This window comes from Rattus norvegicus, chromosome 3 (genome assembly GCF_021556685.1).
Source record: "Rattus norvegicus strain SHRSP/BbbUtx chromosome 3, alternate assembly SHRSP_T2T, whole genome shotgun sequence".
Taxonomy (NCBI): domain Eukaryota; kingdom Metazoa; phylum Chordata; class Mammalia; order Rodentia; family Muridae; genus Rattus; species Rattus norvegicus.
Window position 1 is genome coordinate 68,203,420 of NC_141536.1, and position 21,593 is coordinate 68,225,012.

The 21,593-nt window shown below is 41.3% G+C and overlaps 1 protein-coding gene and 1 pseudogene across 1 annotated transcript in view; both read left to right on the top strand.

The window, feature by feature from the left end:
* The window catches only part of Fam171b (family with sequence similarity 171, member B), a 55,294-nt gene extending 42,427 nt beyond the window's left edge, over window positions 1-12,867 (top strand). The window contains 4 exon segments of the mRNA NM_001430765.1: window positions 1,484-1,654; window positions 5,140-5,256; window positions 7,668-7,791; window positions 8,519-12,867. Of these exon segments, the coding sequence (NP_001417694.1) occupies window positions 1,484-1,654; window positions 5,140-5,256; window positions 7,668-7,791; window positions 8,519-9,866 (1,760 nt within the window). The 3' untranslated portion in view covers window positions 9,867-12,867.
* Window positions 12,868-14,719: 1,852 nt separating this feature from the next.
* Window positions 14,720-15,618, top strand: LOC147995551 (large ribosomal subunit protein eL8 pseudogene; annotated as a pseudogene).
* Window positions 15,619-21,593: the final 5,975 nt, after the last annotated feature.

A 21,593-nucleotide genomic window follows, 5' to 3' on the forward strand; every position in this document is an offset into this window, starting at 1 on the left:
GTAAAAGCTTCTATCTCTTCCAGAGCCCACAGCTTTGGTGTTAGGCTCTTATGATTTAAAACTTAAGGAATGAATAGAATTTTATTTAATTAATTTTAATTAAAAACACAGCCACATTTATCCCACCATTTCTACTAGTCTTTGAAAATCCAACTGAAACTCCACTGTTTAAAATTACCTCAGACATGCTATAATTGAGAGTATATCAGTTGTGTCAATTTTTTGGTTCATTTGGTTACATCTAGAAATGAGATTAATGAGGGTACATTATATAAGTAGTATATATTGTAAATTATAGGTAAAACTGATGCCATCAGTGAACCTGCCTGATGAGGCATACTTTTCTGTCACAAGCCTGTTTCCTACTGCACACATCAGGCACTGCTTGAGGGCACTACCTAGTCTATGAAGCAGGCTCTGCCCTTATGCGGAGTATATGAGAGTTGACACACACACTCCCATTTCCTTGATTTAACTAGTGGGCTTGGACAGGAGTTACCTCGCTGACTCTCCTTCATTGGCTTCCTCCCTGTGGATTACGCTTCCACTTCATCAGAGGTTGTTTCCTGGGTTACTTTCCCAGTCAGTTCCTGCTCAGGTTATCCCAAAGCCTGCTTCTTAAAGACATCAGTCTGAGAGCTCTGACAATTTTCTAGACGTAAATTAGAGAACATGCAAAATAAAGGCATTCACAGGAACACTACAACCTGACTGCCACAGGCGAGCTCATGTTGTCCTGGAGGCGTTCAAGACAAAGACCCTGAGGCCTGGGCAGGGTCACAGTGAGCTTTCCTGTCATAGTCCTGCTTTAGACACTGGGAGTTCTGTAAGGGGACTGCTCCGCTTCATCCAGTCTGGTGCCCCTGGTCACCTGTGCTTCCTGAGCGTGGGATGTCATCGGTGCACCAAAGGTCTGCACTTTATATAAAGGCCGTGTGCAGCTGACAGCCCCTCTATTGGATTACACAGTTCCAGACCCTTGTGAGGCTAAAGTGGTTTTTAGAAAATGTTTCAAAAAGGTTATGTTTGGGGTTTAGGGATTAGAGTATGTGCTCTCAACGTAGCATGCCTGTGGAGGTCAGGAGACAGGTTTTGAGAGTCAGTGTTTTCTGTCAACTTTAGCCCAGTCGCAGGGACCATAGTCAGATTATCAGGCTGGTGCACCAAGTACATTTACCTATGGGACTATGTTGCTGGCCTGGGATTCGCTTGGATCCCAGTGTCCTTAAATCAGATGACTCTGAGAGAACGAGACCAACTGAAGCGTAGCCTGATTTGTCAATGTTACACTATCAGCCAATACTTATTCATGAAATATTTTGGATTATATTTTTGAAATCTTTAACGTACATCCAATTGAGTAATTATTGGAGTGGATAACGATGACGAAATAGAGGAAAACAACTTTTAGAAACATAACAATTTATTCTGTGAATGAAATGTCTGCTTGTATATAGTTTTAATAAGCTTTACTCTCTTTTAGGTTTTGAAAATGTTGAGTTGACTCCTCACGCTGCAATATGTGTGAAAATATATTCCGGAGGAAAAGAATTAAATGTGGCTGGCCCCATCCATATTTCTCTTCCTCTCCTACATACAAGTAACGTAAACGTAGGAGATCGGATACCTGCTTGGACCTTTAATATGAAGATAGGTATGGTAGCTAAGAGAAAATCATTGGGGTAGTTTTCTCCTAGGCATTTGGTTATTTGATTTTAGAGTTTGATACGAATATAGATTTTTCATTTTGTACAGTTTGATAAGGGCATAACTGTCCCCACTAGGGACCAGCAAATGTGTTTTTGAGGGGAAATGATACTAATACATTATCTTGGTTGCTTTCCTTTACTGTAATAAAATACCCTGACTAAAGCAACTTAAGCAAGAGGGGATTTATTTTGGCTTGTAGGCACAATGGTTATCATCCATCATGGTGGGGAAGCTACAGTAAGAGGGGTTGAGGCAGCTGGTCATGTTGCATCCACAGTCAAGAAGTAGAGTGATGAAGGTCACTGCTTAGCTTGCTTTCTCCTTTTATACCATTCAGGATCATAGCTCAGTGACTGGAGCCAACCGCAGTGGGTATATATGTCTTTCTACCTCCTCGATTAACCCTCTTGAGATCATTCCCCACAGGCATGTCAGAGGCAGCCCGCCTCCCACGGTGATTCTAGGTCTCATCTAATTGACAATTAAGATTAACCATTGTGTACATTATGTAAGAACAAGCAAACAGCTCAACCTTATTCATCCACACTGTCTTGTCCTCTAATATTTTGAGTAAGAAATAATTTAAGATTAAAAAAACCTTTTTTTTCCTCAGGAAATTTTAGTAGGCAGGATGAACTTACTGGGAATCTTGGTTAAGACCATCAAAAATGTATGCTAATATAATGACAGTCAGTTGTCCAAGAGATTGAGGGAGGGGTGAGCTCCTTTAGGTACCAATTTCATCCACTGCGTTTTGCTTCCTAGATGGCAACTGGGAAACCCTTTTTCCTGTGTGTGTTGAGCTGTTTTTAGTTTTGCCCTTGTTCCAATGTAAATAAAATAATGGTATGAGATGAGTTTCTAATAAATAGAGGAAGGAAGGAAGGAAGGAAGGAAGGAAGGAAGGAAGGAAGGAAGGAAGGGAGGGAGGGAGGGAGGGAGGGAGGGATGGATAGATGTGGCAGGACAGGCTTGTGCAAATGCTACAGACCCTGGATAGTTTTCAGGACTTCCTTTATCTCCTTTCTCACCGTTTCCTCTATGTCAACACCTTTCTAAGCTAGGACCCTGGAAGGCCCAACAGAGGGGTGTTGCTGCTGTAGCTTCTCACAGTGCACTTAGTCAGGTGGAAGAATAGTGAAGACAGACATGCTTCGTGTGTCTGCCACAGCACAGTCCCTTCAGTGTACCGTGTTGTAGAATAGTTTGTGCGCAAAGAATACACACATTTCACACTGGATTAGCTCACATGTCGATGTTGTATGGGTTCCCAAACTCACCACTTCATCTGAGAACAGAGCATGGTAAGAATCCACAGGACATGTGTGGATTCTGCCACTGAGAATGAAAGGGGGGAGAGTCAGATGTCCACTGTAAAAGAAAACTGCACGTCTGTGTTCTTTACATTAGTGGAAACTATGCAACTCATAGCGGTAACTCACTTCTGAGAGGACCAGCCATGTCATGTGGGATGAGTCGTTTAAGTGACGTGGGACTCGGTGTCTTCATATTAAAGAAGAATGTGTCGTTTGGTTCAAGTTTCTGATCATTCTTCCTGGCAAAGGACCTTTCTTGAACGTTCCTTTGAGTGAATGTGTTTTCACTGAGATGAGATACCTAAGCAGGGAAAGGTGTTTACATAAGCCTGCCGACCCGAGTTTGCCTCACGGAATGCATGCACGAATGGAAAGAATCGAATCTACGAAGTTGTTCTTTGATGTCCATGTAAGCCCTGTGCCATGCACCCACACATCACACCTCCCTCACACTCACACACAAATGATAATAAAATAATGATGATGATAATAGCGTTTGAAAAAAATCTAAGTTGATTTATCATACGTGCTATGTCAAATTTAACTTAAACTAAAAGCAATAGATGGGGTGGTTCTCTCATCCCAAATTTCTCTACCTTACATCTCAGATTAATTGATCAATATCACGGCAAATGATTGAGTTTATCGACTTTTGTATAACCGGCTAAACTAATACATTTTATTAATACATACATACATTTTATTTACCCCCCGTAGACATCTTGGTTGATTCTATCTATCGGCTATTGTAAGCAATGCTTCAGTAACCCCTCCACGGGGCCGAGGGCTACAAAACAGTGCAGAGGAATTAGGTCCGGTGTTCCATAATACAGTGGGGCAACTTGCCTGTAATAATGTCTGACATGTTCCAAGCTAATGAGAGGAGTCCAGAGACCCCTGTCATAGACATGTGATTGACCTGTGTGTCCGAGGTGATGGAAATGCCGTTTTATATTACACATTGTAAATTTTTGTGAAATTCTTCTGCATGTCATGAAAATGTACAAATCTGTCACTGAAGGATAAAAATAATATATGATACGCCTGTTTTAAAATTTATGGATAATAAGCCAAAATACCAATATATATGGAGCTTTTAAGTAGCTGTCTTAGCTATCTGTATGTAACACTTTATCAAAGGTTTAGGTTTGACTGAATTCGTTTTACTCTGGGTGATGAAATTTCACCAGAGTAGACAACCTTCTTTAAAGTTAAGAGACAGTTTGGGCTTTTAAAAAATTGAATGTGAGACTGTATATTCTCGTGTAGGCTCGGTGAAGCACATTTTGTAGGACGACACTGGACTCCAAATGGGACTGAGCCCCCCACCCCAACTCCACACTCACCCAGTCTCGGGGGCTACTGTAGTCTGAGTTCTACACTGGTCATTTAACCCTTTCCTCCTGGGTCTCCCAATTCCATTCTCCATTGCAAGTAAGATGAGGTCAGGGCTTGCTTCCCAGTTACAGCACCAGACCTGCAGTGAGCAGCTTTAATTTTGGATATCTTGTTGAAAACTGCATGTGAAGTCTGATTCATTCATAGATGTGGCTCTGGGATAGAAAAGGCATCATTCTGGAGAAACTCTCAGTAGCATTAGAGCAATGGTTCTTAAAGTGATAAGGCCACAAAACAAAGGCTGTAAGTGTTTAGCCACAGTTTGAGGGCAAGTGTCAAATTACTACCTGTCAAGGAACTGGGATTTATTTCTCTCTCGTTACATGTCTGTCCCTGGAGATTGAACTCTGGGATCCAAGCACTCTATGTCTGAGCTTTAAATTAGAATTTTCTTCTAATATATCTTTAATCTAATTTATCTTTATTATTTTCATCTAGTTTATCTTTAAAAAGCTCTCTCAGGGTCCAGAAGTTGAGCTTTGTTATACTGGTTTTATGTTCTGGTAATTCAAATTATATTATTATGTATGTATTATATTGTGAGTGTGATGTAACATTTAATATTCTCACCATACGTGTTTAGTATCATGGTGTTTGTAATTCTGAAACATTCTGCATTCTTTACCTGACTACCTGCAGTCTCCTGGTTTTATACCTCAGCTCTAAAGAGTAAAACTATAACCAACTGTTGCTTTTCACTTGCCACATGTTTTAGGTGCTTGGGTGCATCATGACTGGGGGACAGTCAAGGAGCATAACGGCCATTTGATTTGGACCTATGATGCGCCACATTTGGGCTACTGGATAGCAGCTCCATCCCCAAGCACTTTAGGTAAGGTAAACTGAAACAAGGTAATCTTCAAGACTAAGGCTCGTCGCGTGCCGATGATGTGAGCCTCCAGGTGAATGGAACCTGACATAGCTCACCCTCTTCTTGTAGACATGACCAAAGAATTAAGCTCCATGAACTCTAAGTCTCTTGCTATCATGTCTGATGAATCTATGACAGTTGAAGTTTGTTCGAGTATTTTCTAAGTTTATGTTTTCATGAGTAAATTCTTCCCAGCTCAGAGCCTCTGGTTGTAAGAGACATGCTGAGTAACTTCTCAGACGGTGGAGACGGTTTGTGTAGTTTACAGGATCGTGGTGGAGAATGAAGAGCCTGGTGAACCTCATCTCGTCTCTGCAGCTCCAGAGCCTACTTAACTGTCTTCACTGGGTGGCAGCCACTGACTGTAGTATTTTCCAGTCTTTCTTCACATGATGCCTGGTTTTCCTGAGGAGGAAGACTCTGGGGTCGGGGACATGAGAAGAAAGACTGTTGGGTAATAGTGTCTCCAGCTTGTTTTGGAAGAGCAGACAGATGATATACAAAATGGTCAGTGACCTGACAGTTTGATCAGAAGGTGGCTGGAAGCAGGTGGCCATTGTCGAAGAATTCTTCAATAGGGATGATCTGTGCTGGTCTAGAACAAAGTATTTAACATGGTAGCCAATTACATGGAGAACCTGAATCTACGGAAACCCCACATTTATCACAGTCAGTAAATACCTTAGAAATTTCAAAAACATTCTGTATTCAACCCTTCACATCTTCGTGAATATAACTAGGCAGAGTGATGCCTTTATTCATAGCACTTGGCGGATGTAGGCCTGTCTCTGTGAGTTCAAAGCCAGCTTGGTCTACATAGCCAGTTCCAGAATAGCCTGAGTATATGGTAAGAACTTGCCTCCATAAAGCTGAAAAACCAACCAACCAAACAGACAGACACACACACACACACACACACACACACATGCATGCACACACACACACACATACACACACACACAGAGACAGACAGACAGACACACAGACAGACAAAAAAAACCCACCAAACCTTCCTGAATAGGGAAATACCCTTTCACATGCTGGAGGCTGGACTGGTTCTATCAACCTGGCCATCATTCTAATTCAAATAAGAATCCTGTAGTTGCATTCTATATGTTGGTACTTCATAGCTTGGGTTCCCATTTTTTATAATGTCCTGAAAGAATCTCTTTGATGTTCATTGTAAGGCTTGGAAGGTGGGGCCTTCAGGTTTTATTTTCGCCGTGTCTCAGCAGCCAGATAGCAGTTCTGTAAGAGCAAGCTGTTGTGCTGTGGTCGGCCATTTCAGCGGCTACATTATGTATTTAACTTTTAAGTGCCTCTGTGTTTGGGGCCGAATGCTCTGCTCTTGGGCCTGGCATGGTTATTTTAGGACTCAGGTTGATGCGTTCTGGGACATGTCAGATGTCACATGTCACATGTCAGAGTGCCTTAGCAAGATAAGTCAACCACATCACATGCTTTGATGCCACATGAAAGAAAATGGTTCTTCCTCTTGGAGAAGTTTAAACCAAAAGCGATCCCAATTTTGGATTCTCCATTCTCTCCCTGTATCCTCTGTCTGATTCTAACAAAGGGATTTGTTCTATAAGTATTGGAGAGCACAGAGAATATGGTGTGGGAAACAAATGAGGAATCTCTTGTCTTAATTTCTTTTTTTTTTAACCAGCATTTACGAGGAAAGAATTTACTGACCCCAAGTAACACTCCAAACTGTAAATAGATGCTATCAACCTGTATCCACAGATGCTATCAGCTTCCGACATTTATGGCAAATGTTTTCTTTAAGTTGCTTTAAACATATTGACTTCTTCCAGAAAAAACATATAACACAATGAACATACATTATTCTGGGTCAGGAGCATGGAAGATTCACAAAGGAGAGGCAGGGCAGGGGCGGGGGGATGATCTGAGATTAAAGCTATGTATTCAGTTTATTTTGTAAAAGTAAATTACATGGGAATTCCAAGGCATAGTGAAATTGGCTACATTATTTCCTTAAAGGTAAGTTAAATGGAAGCAGGCTGAACAACACAGTAGGGAAACAGACTGGATGCATGATTTTAAGTGCTCTGAAGGCAAGGCATTCACAAGGATGCAATATTAGGCAGAAGGTTAAATCTCAGGAGGGCAAGTGGTATTTTGGAAAAAGCTATTTCTGTAGTCATGCAGAATTCACTGGTCAGAGCAGGTCAGTTGATTAATACCACAAGGCACAAAAGATGTACTTGACTCACAGAAATCCACCACAGGAAGGAAGGAAACCAACAGAAGTGAACACACACACTCAGTCTGTCTCACCCAGACAAAACTAAAAGTCTAGCCCCGAAATAATACATGCCATTTTTCTGTGTTTCCATGGACTCGTGCAGATTTGGGTATAAATGAAGATTTCCCAAACGTCATTGGCTACCACACAGCGTTCCTTACAGCCATCCTAGGGGGAACGATTGTCATCATCATTGTATGTTTGGCTGCACTGCTTTGTTACTGCAGGTAAGAACAACGCTAATCCTTATGTGTAGACACAGAGCTGTCAAATAATAGCATCTTCAGTATATTATGCATTATAAACTTCACTCATAGAAACCGTTGTTTAGGACCTGGAGAGATGGCTGAGTGGTTAAAAATACTGGAAGCACAGGGCCTGCAGAGGTCTGCACCGGTCCTCTGTGTGCATTATGGTTGTACCTTGGTAGTCTTGTGGGACTTCTAACAGTGGGGACGGGTGTGTCTGACTCTTTTACCTTCTCTTGGGGCTCTTTTCCCCTATTTGTTTGCCTTGTCCAGCCTCTATGAGGGCTTTTGCCTTGTCCTAATGTTCTTGTTACGGTCGTTGTCTCTTGGAGGCCTGCTATTTTCTGAAGAGGGAACATAGGGAGAGTGGATCTGTTTGGGGGAGGAGAGTTAGAGGGGAGCCAGGAGGAGACACTGTGGTGGGATATACTATACGAGAGAAGTATCTATTTTCAACATCAACAACATAAAAACTAAAACTAAAACTAAAACCAAAAACTCACCTGCTCTTCCAAAGGACCTGAATTCTGTGCCCGGGATTCTTATCTGCTTGTAACTTCAACTTTACAGCTCAGATTGAAAAGCAAAACAAATGTATTCTAATATATCATAAAATATGTATTTGTATATTTTGGTATACTTTTCTTTGATGAAACTTACAGATTGTAACTTTGAGTATCTTTTGCCTTTTCTTTTTCTAATCTAGGGAGAAGTATGGAACACCACAGAAGAGAGAAAGGAATATCACTAAGCTTGAGATCCTCAAGAGAGATCAGACAACATCTACAACACACATAAATCATATCAGCTCAGTCAAAGTTGCGTTGAAAGCTGAGGATAAACCGCAGCTGTTTAATGCCAAAACTTCCTCCTACAGTCCCCAGAAAAAGGAAACCACAAAGACAGAGACAGAAGAAAGAATTTCCATGGTGAAAACTCGGGACAATTTTAAAATCTACAATGAAGATGTTTCCTTTCTGTCAGTTAATCACAATAACTATTCACGAAACCCAACACAGTCTTTGGAGCCAAGTATAGGGAGCAAACAGCCTAAACATATGAACAACAATCTCTCTCCATCACTGGGTGACGCTCAGGAGGAAAAGAGGTATCTTACGGGGAATGATGAGGTGTATGGGCGTTCCCACCTTCCAGAGCAGCTCATGCACATATACAGCCAGCCCATCGCCATCCTTCAGACGTCTGACCTCTTCTCCATGCCAGACCAGTTACATGCCGCCAAGTCTGCCACTTTACCAAGAAAGGGACAATTGGTCTATGGCCAACTGATGGAACCAGTGAACAGAGAGAACTTTACACAAACATTGCCCAAAATGCCAATGCATTCTCACACACAGGACCCGGATGCCAGAGAAGAAGACATCGTACTTGAAGGCCAGCAGAGCTTGCCGTCCCAGACCTCGGATTGGAGCCGATACTCCAACAGCTTGTTGGAGTCAGTGTCTGTTCCTGGAACTCTAAATGAAGCAGTTGTGATGACCCCCTTTTCGTCGGAACTTCAAGGAATTTCAGAACAGACCCTCCTTGAGCTGTCCAAAGGTAAGCCCTCTCCGCATCCCAGGGCTTGGTTTGTGTCTCTCGATGGAAAGCCTGTGGCCCAAGTGAGACATTCCTTTATAGACCTGAAGAAAGGTAAGAGAACCCAGAGCAATGATACGAGCCTCGACTCTGGGGTCGATATGAACGAGCATCAGTTAAGCAGGAAGCTGGAGAGGGAGAAAACGTTCATAAAGAGCATGCATCAGCCCAAGATCCTTTACCTGGAAGACTTAGACCTGAGCAGCAGCGAGAGTGGAACCACTGTCTGCTCCCCCGAGGACCCTGCGCTGAGGCACATCTTGGATGGAGGGGGCGGGGTTATCATCGAGCACCCTAGGGAAGAGTCTCCAGGAAGCAAGAGTACCGTGGAAGACTTTGAAGCCAACGTGTCTCCCACTAAAAAAAGGGGCCGGCCACTGCCGCTAGCCAAAAGAGATAGCAAGACTAACATCTGGAAGAAACGAGAGGAACGCCCACTGATTCCCATAAACTAATTGTGAGAGCTGTGCGGGAGGCATGTGTCTCCGTCGTCTCACGGTGTGTATTCTTGCTTCTTGTAAATTGCAGTGTAAACCTCTTAGGAAGCGGAGACTGAGCAAAATCTCACGGGCCATTGAGACGCCTCGAGCAAAGTGGATGGGAAAATAATCACTCGAAAATCGGAAATGTCCTCTCTGGCCTGTTCTTTTTCTTTCATTGGTTTTTTTGGGTGATAAAGTTATCAAAATGCAAAACAACGTGAAGATGTTCCCTGAAGATGTTGCTCAGTTCGCTGGTTGGTCCTGGCTCTTCAGAACACAGCTGTGGAATGTGTAGTAGTCGCTTTCCAGAATCCTGCCTCTGCCTTGGTCTTAGAAAAGTAGGTGTTTTCTTCAGGCCTCATCCTCGTGCACTGTGACTGTGGTGCCCTTCCCTGCCTACGCTTAAAAACAACTTGATAAATATTTGTATGGATGCTAGAGACCAACAGCATTTTCTTTTTTTAAGATTAATGGCTTGTGGATTGTCACCACCAAAGTAAATCCTGTGCTCCTATAACATGGGCAGGAAGCTCCCCAGTTCGTTAGAGGAGGAGACCCGATTCTGGTTATTTGGGGATGTAGGTTTATAGAGTAAATAAGATACTGACTTGTGTAGAAATTTGAGAAATGAAAACTCTGATATTGTCTTTTTTTTTTTTTATTTCGAATGAAGTGACCTTAGTTGCCAGCTGAGAGGAGGTTTTGAGTTTAAGGTTCACGAATCCGTAAAGGCTAACATTGGTTTTTTGTTTTTTTTAAATATATTTTTGTTGAGATTCTCCCCCATTCAAAATCAATCATTTACAAACTGTCAAATTTGATTTAAAATATAAAAACTCTTCTTTAGAATGCCGGGAAATGAACAGACTGTGGAGACAAAAAGAAATGGATATTTTGTGTAATTGGACAGGAAAAGAAAGACCAATTCCCTGATATTTAAAAAAAAAAAAAGATCTCCAGGCTTTGAGTTACACTGCTGAGTGTGGACACTTTGGAACGATGAGAGAAGAACAGTCTGGGGTTCCAGGGGACCTGCTCCCTGTCTCCTGTGCCCTGCAGCGTCACTTGCCAGTGTGGTTAGTACTGTTCTCTCAGTGTGAACTCAGGAGCTGTTTTCAATTATGGGTTCTCAACTCTCCTAAACAGAAAAGCTCTCTGATACCATCAACTATCCTGTCTTACTTATAGTTTTTCATGAGGACACATTTGTACAGCAGCTCACCCTCCCTTTTTTTTGGTAGGAAGAAGTGGTTCTTCTCACCCCCTACCATATAAGCAATTTCAAGCCACTCAAACTCTGTGAAATGGTAGAAACTTAGGCAATGGAAGTCAGGAGCTCTTCTCCTGAGACAACAGACCAGCCCGCTTTTGCTATAACCACTTCTGAAATATCTATCTGTCTTAACTCTCTTGGCTTTCTGCATTTAACAAAGAATGCAAAGGCCTTTGCCTATGTTTCTCATACATTACCCCTCTCCTTATATGTTTGGGTAACACATAGGCTTACTACTGGGGGTAGAGTGACACGGCTCACTTTCAGAGGAGGCTTTTTATTGGTTCCACACAGAAATCGATCATACACAGCATGAACACGAACAAAAAACAAAAAGCAAACAAACAAACAAACAAAGAAAAAAACCCCAACCTGGAGAAGTTTAAGGAGTTAGTACTCTGTGGAAGTGCCTTGTCTCAGACTTGCGTTAGGATTAATAACATCTTTCTTCCATGTACATTTTGTTAGCCAAATTAAACAGATGGGCGCTTAAGAAATATAGACCTAGTGTTTCACGTTGGAACAAGGAGTTTTTGCATGTAACATTTGTGTGTGTGTGTGTTGTTTTTCGAATCCACAAGATATTGATAAATTGCTTATATTGGAATGAGGTTAGGAACTATATGGTAAATTGCTGCACCCGCTCAACACTTTAAGTATATATCCTCACCTTTGAAAGGGTTTCATGTCTCAACTGGGCGATGACATACACACAAACGTGAGTATATGGTCCAAGTACGACAGTGACTTCACTCATTCTTGTCTAAGTGGAAGTGAGATGAGGTATCCTAAGGGCTTTTAAAGAATTTTAGCTTCACAAAATACTTTAAAAAAAAAAACCCACTAGAATGCGGTTTTTGATTGGGAGTGTTGGGCAGTTTATCTTTCCTAATCAGAGGAATGTGACTTCTCGATTGCGAGCTGTTCACAGTTCCCAGTAAAAAGTTGAAGCCATCTACTTTTTCTTAACCCAAGTGATAAACCGACAGTACTCACTACTTTCTTAAATTTTTAAATTGAAAGCCAATGCAGACTTTTGCATATGTAAACCAGAGAATTTTGGTTACAAATTGTTGACCTTTGTGGATCCTTTGTACATAGTTTGGATATATCTTGAAGGCAAAGCTATCAATGAACCAATGGAGTCATTGACTAAAGCACAGCTATGTGCACTTTTGAATACACATGACCTTGAAACTTTATAAAACCCATTTTTATGAATTTCTGCAGTTGAACAGGAATCATGCCCTTTTATAATTCACGGATTGTCACAAAGATCACATAGACGGAGGGATAGGAGTTCTGCTTTGCTCTGGCCAATTACTGTCAGGCCAGTTTCTATAGATTTGAATCCTCCACCATCGATAGCCATTTATAGGGTTTTAGACATTTGGGGGTAAAATATTGTCTTTTGAAACTTCCCAGAAAGGTAAAGCTCAAAACTCCATATGTATTTCTATGGCTTGAGTTACCCTTGGTTGTGTGTGGACGTCATAAAGAGGTCTGCTCAGTTTTTACTTCAGATCTAGAGCTGATGTCTTGTTCCAGGTGTTTCCCTTTTTCTTTTTCCTTTGTCTTCCTTCATCAGAGTGATCTCACGTTTTGGTGTATTTATTGCTGTTACTCTATTTCTTGAACAGTCTGAAGATTTGTAAAATGTTACAAACAGTTCATTAAGGATAATAAAATCAACCTAATGTATACTTGGTGTAGTGTTTAATTTCAAAAAGAAGGCAAAGGGTTCCTCCCTAGTGTGGTAAATATTTAATCCTCATTACCTTTTATTCATCATGCCCCACAATGACATTAGCCCCGTGTATACAATGAACTTGATAACCCCTTACTCTCATGTGTGCAGATTTCCCAGTTTTACAGTTGAAGCTAAGCAGAGATAGCTCGTTTTCCATCGGATGGGTTTCATTGCTCTCACAGGCATTTTAAAAATTATAATATATTTTAAATTCTAAGTGAAAAAATTATATAAAACCTTTATACTTTAAAAAAATTACCCTTTGGACTTTTGGCCTAAGACTGAGTTATGACTCCTGGGCTCTTTGCACTCAGATTTCCAAAGTCCTCTCTAAGCCAGTTGAACAGTGTTTAGTCAGGTGGTGTTTAGGGGCTTTAGAATAGCTGTGAGGATTATCCTGGCTGCCATGTTTTTAGACACTCCAATACTTTACTATGTGACCAGACACATTTTTGCCTAGATCTACTGCGTGTTGGACTCTGAAATCACTTGGCAGACTTTCTGACTCCTTTGGCCTGTGCCTTCCACCTGGAACCCTGCAAGCTTGAGCAGAATTGTGGCCACCTTTGTGCCAGGGCCTGGGTGCTGAATGCAATGAAGGCTATTGGAGTCTAAGAAATGCTGTGGCTAAGTGATAATTGGAAGGATAGCTGTTACAGCAGTGACATGTGTGAGCTGATCAAGACACTGATCTCAGAAAGAAAGTATAGGAAGAATGCCAGGCAATGTAAGACTGCAGGAAAAGATCTGAGACAAGGGGTATTTTAATGTTATGGAAAGTGATCCTACTCGTGTACTTAATAGTTGGAACAGATAGCCAGAGCCCTCCCTTTCGAACGCATATTGGAAAATATGAAACTAGGCCACGGTGTTGCTTTATCTTGCCTCCATAATTAGCAGCTTTTCTCTGCATATATATATATATATATATATATATATATATAATCTCTAATAACAGATTATACATGACAAGATAGCCTCCTTCCAGGAGTATGCTCTCACAGCAAGGGAGAGCAGAAGAAACGGCCGAACTGTGTGACATTTGTATTTGCCTCACCATCAAAATGAAGATCATCTCCTTGGTATTTTTACCTTTATTGGATTCACATTCTTAATGGCAGCTTTATAGTTTAATGCCAGAAAACTAGTTAGGAACTGAATAACAGTTTATAATTCTAGATACAGAATATATTGGTAAAATCACCCATTAATATAAACTCATTAATATAGATTCTGGGGGGGGGGGCTAGCTTTTCTTCCTGAAATAGCTATGTTTAAAGATCATGCACATCTCCACTTTGTTAGTTGAAACAAATGAACATCTCTGCATTTCTGTTTAGATAATGAATTATATGTGGACAGAACCTTCCTTAGCTGAACCACATTTCCTGGTCTTTATATTTACAGGAGTTGTATTGTAAATAATAATCCATACATTTGTAGGACTCTCCTATGTTATTTTATGAGTTGGCTTTTTTCCTTCTTTTGTTCAGGTTGACAGTGGTTTTCATAATTCATCTCTTCACTGTTTCTAGTCCTTGTAGACCTTATTAAAGTACTAGACTACTACAGACAGTCTGATTCAAAACAAACCAGATAATTACAGCCCCAGGAGTCTCTAAGCTTCTTATACTCTGATGCCTTCATTAAAACACCTTTCAAAAATACACCACAGAAAAGCACAATTGTAGCCACCAGGAAAGGTGAAATGGTGTTTGAGAATATTTTTTATCTCATATTTTCATTTTTCGGCTCGGAAAATATCTTTGTCTTGTACAGAAAGTCATTAAAAAGTTAAATTCAGCTCTCTCCTCCAGCCGAGCAAGATGCCCAAAGGAAAGAAGGCCAAGGGGAAGAAGGTGGCCCCGGCCCCCTCCGTGGTCAAGAAACAGGAGGCTAAAAAGATGGTCAATCCTTTGTTTGAGAAAAGGCCCAAGAACTTCGGCATTGGGCAGGACATCCAGCCCAAAAGAGATCTCACGTGCTTCGTCAAATGGCCCCGCTACATCAGGCTGCAGCAGCAAAGAGCCATCCTCTATAAGCGGCTCACAGTACCTCCTGCCATCAACCAGTTCACCCAGGCCCTGGACAGGCAAACAGCGACTCAGCTGCTTAAGCTCACCCACAAGTACAGGCCAGAGACAAAGCAGGAGAAGAAGCAGAGGCTGCTGTCCTGAGCTGAGAAGAAAACTGCTGGCAAAGGGGACGTCCCAACTAAGAGACCACCTGTCCTCTGAGCAAGGGTCAATACAGTCACCACCTTGGTGGAGAACAAGAAGGTTCAGCTGGTGGTGATTGCCCATGATGTAGACCCCATTGAGCTGGTGGTTTTCCTGCCTGCCCTTTGTCAAAAGATGGGGGTGCCCTACTGCATCACCAAGGGAAAGGCCAGGCTGGGGCGCCTGGTCCACAGGAAGACAAGCACCACTGTTACCTTCACACAGGTTAACTCGGAAGACAAGGGTGCTCTGGCTAAGCTGGTGGGAGCTATTAGGACCAATTATAATGACAGATGTGACGAGATCCGCCGCCATGGGGAGGCAACGTCCTGGGTCCTAAGTCTGTGGCTCGCATTGCCAAGCCGGAAAAGGCAAAGGCTAAAGAACTCGCCACTAAGCTGGGTTAAATGTACACTTAAGTTTTCTGTACATAAATATAATTACAAAATTAAAAAAAGTTATATTCAAGTTTATCTCCACTAACTAGGATTTTGTGTTAAGTGGTATTTTGAAGCCCTAATTTCTAACTTGGAGAGTCTGTGAAATATTTCTATCCATTAACTATAGAAAAATTTAATTATGAATGTACACTTTTACAATTTTTCTTTTTGCTCATTTCCATTTAGTGTTTATTTCTAATTCAAAAATATTTCTATTCCATGAATCATTTATTAACTATTTTTCTATGTTTTAAAGATTTCATGTATTTATACAATATATTTTGAGCTCTTTAGTAAATACCATTGATTTAAATGCTGACTGTTAGGGCAGAGCACATGAGGTTTGTAACTCAGGACTTCGTTTTTCCAAGGAGCCACAAAGGGAAGAGAGGGAAAGCAGGCACTTACCTGATCAGATAGTTTGCTTTCTTTCTTTTTGAGAAAAATGGCAAGTTAGTTTTTTAAAGGATCCTAAAAATGAATTTTACGCTAAAGATCACTAATACACTCATTTTCTGAAACCCTCGGTTCTCAACAAATATTCCTGTTTGATTTTCCTTTACAGTCATCGAACAAGTAAATTATTTACAATGGAACTGTACTTGTTCCCCTGCTTATTGAGACCCACCTATCTCATTTGCTTACCTGTCTTCTTTTAGAAGTCGAGGAGAGATTTAGTACTATTAAAATTGATTTTAGTAAAACAATTTTGGTGTAAGTCAGATACTGTCTAAGACCCCCATCTTCCAAGACATACTCAGTTCACTTCTAAACAGAAGGTTGCATGTTACTTACGTATGTCCCGCTGTATGAGATGAGCTGTGTTCTTACATTGTACTGATGACCTTACATATGTGTGCTAAGACCATAGGATCCCTGAGGACAGAGACTGCACTTTAAGATCCTTAGTTTCCAAGAATACCTTTGTGATATAATTAATAATATTGACTGGTGAATACACAATGATAGATTTTTGTTCAATGGAAACATCTAAAGTGTTCCGAGAAGTAGGGAGTTGGGTGCCAGCAACATGGTAGAAAAAGAGAACCCTGGAGGGATGGTCTGGGGGACAGTGAGAATCAGAATCTCAGCACTAATGTAAAAATCCGGAGATATGTTCCCGCAACCCCTGGGCAGTAAGTGGGAGACAGAAATAGGAGGCGCTCCCTGGGTGCCAGCTTATGCCCCGGTTTAGTAAGAAATCCTAAGGAATAAGATAGAAAGTCATAAAGCAGGATACCCACTGCACTCTCCTTTGGCTTCTGTTTGTGCACCCATATTCATGTGCATATGCCAGACACACATATGTGTGCACATGCACCTCCCACCCACCCATGTGCATATCACACGTGCCTATCATATACACACTACACACACACACTACACACACACACACAACATACACACACACAACATACACAACACACACACACACAGCCTCCCTTCTTGCAACTATAATAGCAATAATTTAGTACCTTTCTACAAACTAGCATCTTTGGGATATAGGTAAGAGGCTGTAAAGCACTGAAGGGTCAAAACTTTAAAGGGCCTTTTTGATTGTTAATATTGTAAGATTAAACTGTTTAAAGTGATTTCACACATGTATGGAATACATACCCTCAGGGCCCCATGAGCACTCTGCCTCCTTCCTTCACTTCCTACTGGGTATTGTGTGGACCCAGAACAGTACAGTTGTGAGCTAATGGCTGCAACCATATGAATCTAGAGGAATCATTTTGTAGCCCTTCACCCTATCTTCCACACATATTCTTTCTGTTCTGTCTTCCACAGTGCCTAAAGGTAGTGGTATCAATGTTTTGTTTAGGGCTGGGTCCATGTGGTGGGTTGGAAGGGATTCTGAGGAGTGCACTACTCATGCCTTGTAAGTTCAGCTAACCACCCAGGGCTGATGAGGTTCCAGGCCTAGCCAATGCATTTACTACTGATATTTAACTGAACTGACAACACAGCAAAACCCCTTCTAATTATCCACACTCGGGCTGATAGGCAAACGTTGCTTTCGATTTTAGAGAAGCTTCCCCCTACGGTAAATGGTGGTGAACATGGGGAGTGAGGATTTCCCAAGGCAGAGAAAAGGAGATGCTTTGAGATACAGAATTAATTTCAGACGTTAGGTTGGAAGTCTGTGTCAGCCCTACTCCAGGGTCAAAAGTTGCTCTGCCTACCTTGTGGCTACTACCGCCATGTTTACTTCTAATCTCATCGTTAAAACCTCAAGCAAGTGAGACAGGAAGAGTCATGGCCGCCAGGTCTCAGGTAACAGGCCTTCCAACATGGTCCCAGTTTGTAGACCCTGATGTGGCCCTGAAATGTGTCTGCAGCCCATTTTATCCATCAATGTAAAGCAGTGTTGTGCCCTTTTAGAAATGCAGAGGCTAGAAATATACCTGTCTAATTCCCAGTGGCAGGACCGCAGACCATGGCCTCAGCGGTGGAACTGGCTTTGATTTGTGACTTGGTTCCCATGTACCTCATATGGACAAAGGCCAATATTCATTGCCCAAAAACTTACCCAAGAGCCTGGTGGGGGCTGTCTAAGGTACCTAGAGGAAGCCACAGCAGCATGTGTAGTGACTGTCCTGTCATCTGAGGGCCATAATGAAGCCTCATTCCAACAGAGCTCCACTTCTAAGAATGTTTCCCCTGGTAATAACAGACCCAATATGGACATGGTAGCAGTCACATGACCTGATCAGCCTTACTTGACCAGCATCTTAAAGGCATTTATATCTACCAGAGACCGGAGACCAAAAAAGGTTAAGAAATTTTCTTGCCAAAACCAATTAGTAAATACTGGAAGAAATATTTTCTTTTTCAAATGCTGACATTCAAGGTTTTGCAGGTAATGGACAATTTAGCAAATATGAAACGTTATAGGAAATTAAAGATCCAGGTTGGGGATTTGGCTCCGTGGTAGAGCGCTTGCCTAGGAAGCGCAAGGTCCTGGGTTCGATCCCCAGCCCCGAAAAAAAGGAAAAAAAAAAAAAACAAAGATCCAGAAACAAATTCCTTGGAAAACCTTAGTTAATAGCAAGAAAATACCAACAGGAAACTACATAAGATCAGAGCAACAATGCACGATGAAACTGGAAATTTAGAAATGAAATAGAGTACAAACAAACCAAACTGAAGTCCCAGAACCGAAGAAGCAAACAGCAGAACTGAAAGATCCAGCAAGGACCGTCACCAACAGTCTGTCCTGCGCCAGGGGTGATTAGTGAGGTCATATAAGCCTGTTTAAGCTTAGTGTAGTGATGCGCAGAGGCAAAAGGACTAATGTGATACCACTGAATGCATGAGTAAATAAATTATAGCATCTTAGGAGGAAGGAGAGTAATGTAGAGGAAGAGAAAGAAGGAAAGGAGAGGAGGGGATAGAGATAAAGGAAAGGAGAGAGAGAGGAGAAGTCTATTCAAAGAAATACTATCTCAAAAACCCATAAATATTGGGAGAAACATGGACACTTAGATTAAGAGAAGGGTTTTAAGCAACATTAAATATAAAATACTATACTTAATGATAACTAAATGATCAAAGAAAGTTAAAGACTGTTTATAACAATAAGAGAAAAGTGATGACCTCTACCAAGGAGCTGCTATGCTGCTATCAGAGGAGTTCTCAACAGATCCTTGTGAGTTAACTGTGGCATGGGACAATACATTTGAAATGCTTACAAGTCCCACAACTATAGGGACTACTCTACCCAGAAAATTGCTGTCCCAAAATGAGAGAAATATTCCCAGATCAACAAATGCTGATGGAATTCATTGCTATTAGATCTTTCTCAAGAGGAATGGCAAGGGATTCTCTACACAAACAACATAAAAGTCTGAAAACATAAAGCTCACTGGTTAAAAGTAAATACACAGATTAAGACATATGGTATATGAACTACTCTCTTCTTTAGTACAAAAGCTAGAAGCAAAAGTATTTAAAAATATGGTTCCAGTAATGCTAATTTTTAAAAAGGTTATAGTGTATAAAACATCAAGAGCATAAAAGATGGAGGAGAGAAGTGTAGAGTCTTACATGTGTCTATATTTAAATTATGTTTGCTTAAAATAAAATGTTATAAGTATGTTTATATCAACCTCATGATTAATTAAAGGGAAAATTCTTTCTAGTATACACACAGAAGATCAGAATAAAGGAATCAAAACATGCTACTATGAGTTTTAGCAAATCATAAAGGAAGGTGGAAAATTGGGAAAAAACAAAGGAATTACAAAATAAACAAGTTAAAATATCAATAAGAAGTCCTCATAAACTGATCATTACTTTAAATGTAAAAGAATAAACTCTCTAGTCAAATGATCTATCATGCTTGAAATTAAAAATGATCCAACACTATTCTTCAAGATCAAAAAATATGCTGCATATGAGACAACTGTAGCAGGGCTACCTGAGAGTATATTAGGCAAGATAGCTTTCAAGTCAGAAACTACATAATAACACCAATGTCACTGACGTGAATCAATCAAGAGAATCCAATATTTGTAAATAAAAGTGTCCTGAACATCAGAGTATTTAATGTTGACAGATATGCATGGAAAAATTTACAGCGATACAAAAATAGATCAAGACTCCAATGTTTCATTTTCAATAATAGATATTTAATACAGATAAATTTCTCTAAAAACAATGAGATCAACATGAAAACAGCAGATGTAAAGATAGATATTATGGACCAAATGGTTATAAACATTCATAAATGTATCATTGCTTTCGACAGCAGCAGAATACACAGCCTTCTCAAGCACATGGAGAACATTATCCAGCAAAAATCATATACTAAAAAATAGGAGTAGGGATACTAGAACCATCTCAATGCGGAGCACAATGGTACCTATGGTATTCTTAGCTGCTGCCCCATCAACGCACCAAGACAAGCTGCCATTCATGTGCTGGACTATCTCTACAAGAGCTAAGGAAAGTGTGTTGTGAGAGACCACAATGCCTGACATTAGCACAGTAACTTAAAGTTGTGCTGCTGACAGGAGGCGGGCACTCGCTCATCCACTCAGGTTAGAAATGTGCCAAACATTCATTCAATTTTAAAGCAGCCCAAGCTAGGAGGAGATGTGTACGGTTAAGGGGAGTAAGAGGAGGATCAATCTTGGCCGTGGATTTGAAATCTAGTTCCAGGACTGCTGCAATGAAATCTTGTTCTGGGAAACAGCACACAAACCCTACTCTTCCAACCAGCACTGCTAGATGAAACTGCTGGTACTGTTAAGCCAAATGGTGGCTGGTCGGTTACCTTACCTCAGAACCTTGCTGTGGTCAAGAGGAACTGGCTGACAGGAACCTAGTGTGGTGGTTCCTGAGGAGGTCCAGACAGCAACTGACCAATGCAGATGCGGATGCTTGGAGCCAACCATCAACCTGATGGGGGAGCTGGCGGAAGGACTGGAGGAACAGGAGGGGATTGCAACTCCATTGGAAGAACAACATAGGCTGGCCTAACCACCCAGTTCTCCCGGGGTCTAGACCTCCAACCAAGAAGTGTATAGGGAGGGATCCATGTCTCCAAATACATATGTAGCAGAGGCTGGCCTTGCCTGACAGCAACGGAAGGGGAGGCTCTTATTCCTGGGGAGGTTTGATGCCCCAGAGTAGGGGGATGCTGGAGTGGTGGGGCATGAGATTGTGGGTGGGTGGGGGAGCATCCTCATACAGGTAAAGGGGAGAGAGGAGGGCGGATGTGGAATGGGGATGGGGGGGTAGAGGTAACAAGGAAGTGGGATATCATGGGATGGGGGGTTGGTAGAGGGGGTAACCAGGAGGTGGGATATTCTTTGAGATGCAAATGAATGGAATAACCAATAAAAAAGAAAAAAACTTTAAAATAATAAAAACAAAACTACTTTAAGGAAACATAACAAAAGGATTACCGTTAGGACTTTCGTATAGGTTTGCAGTGATTGTTAGTATGTGAAATTTATGTAGTTCCCCAGAAATAATCCGGCATACAATGTTATTCTCTGGCGGTTTTAG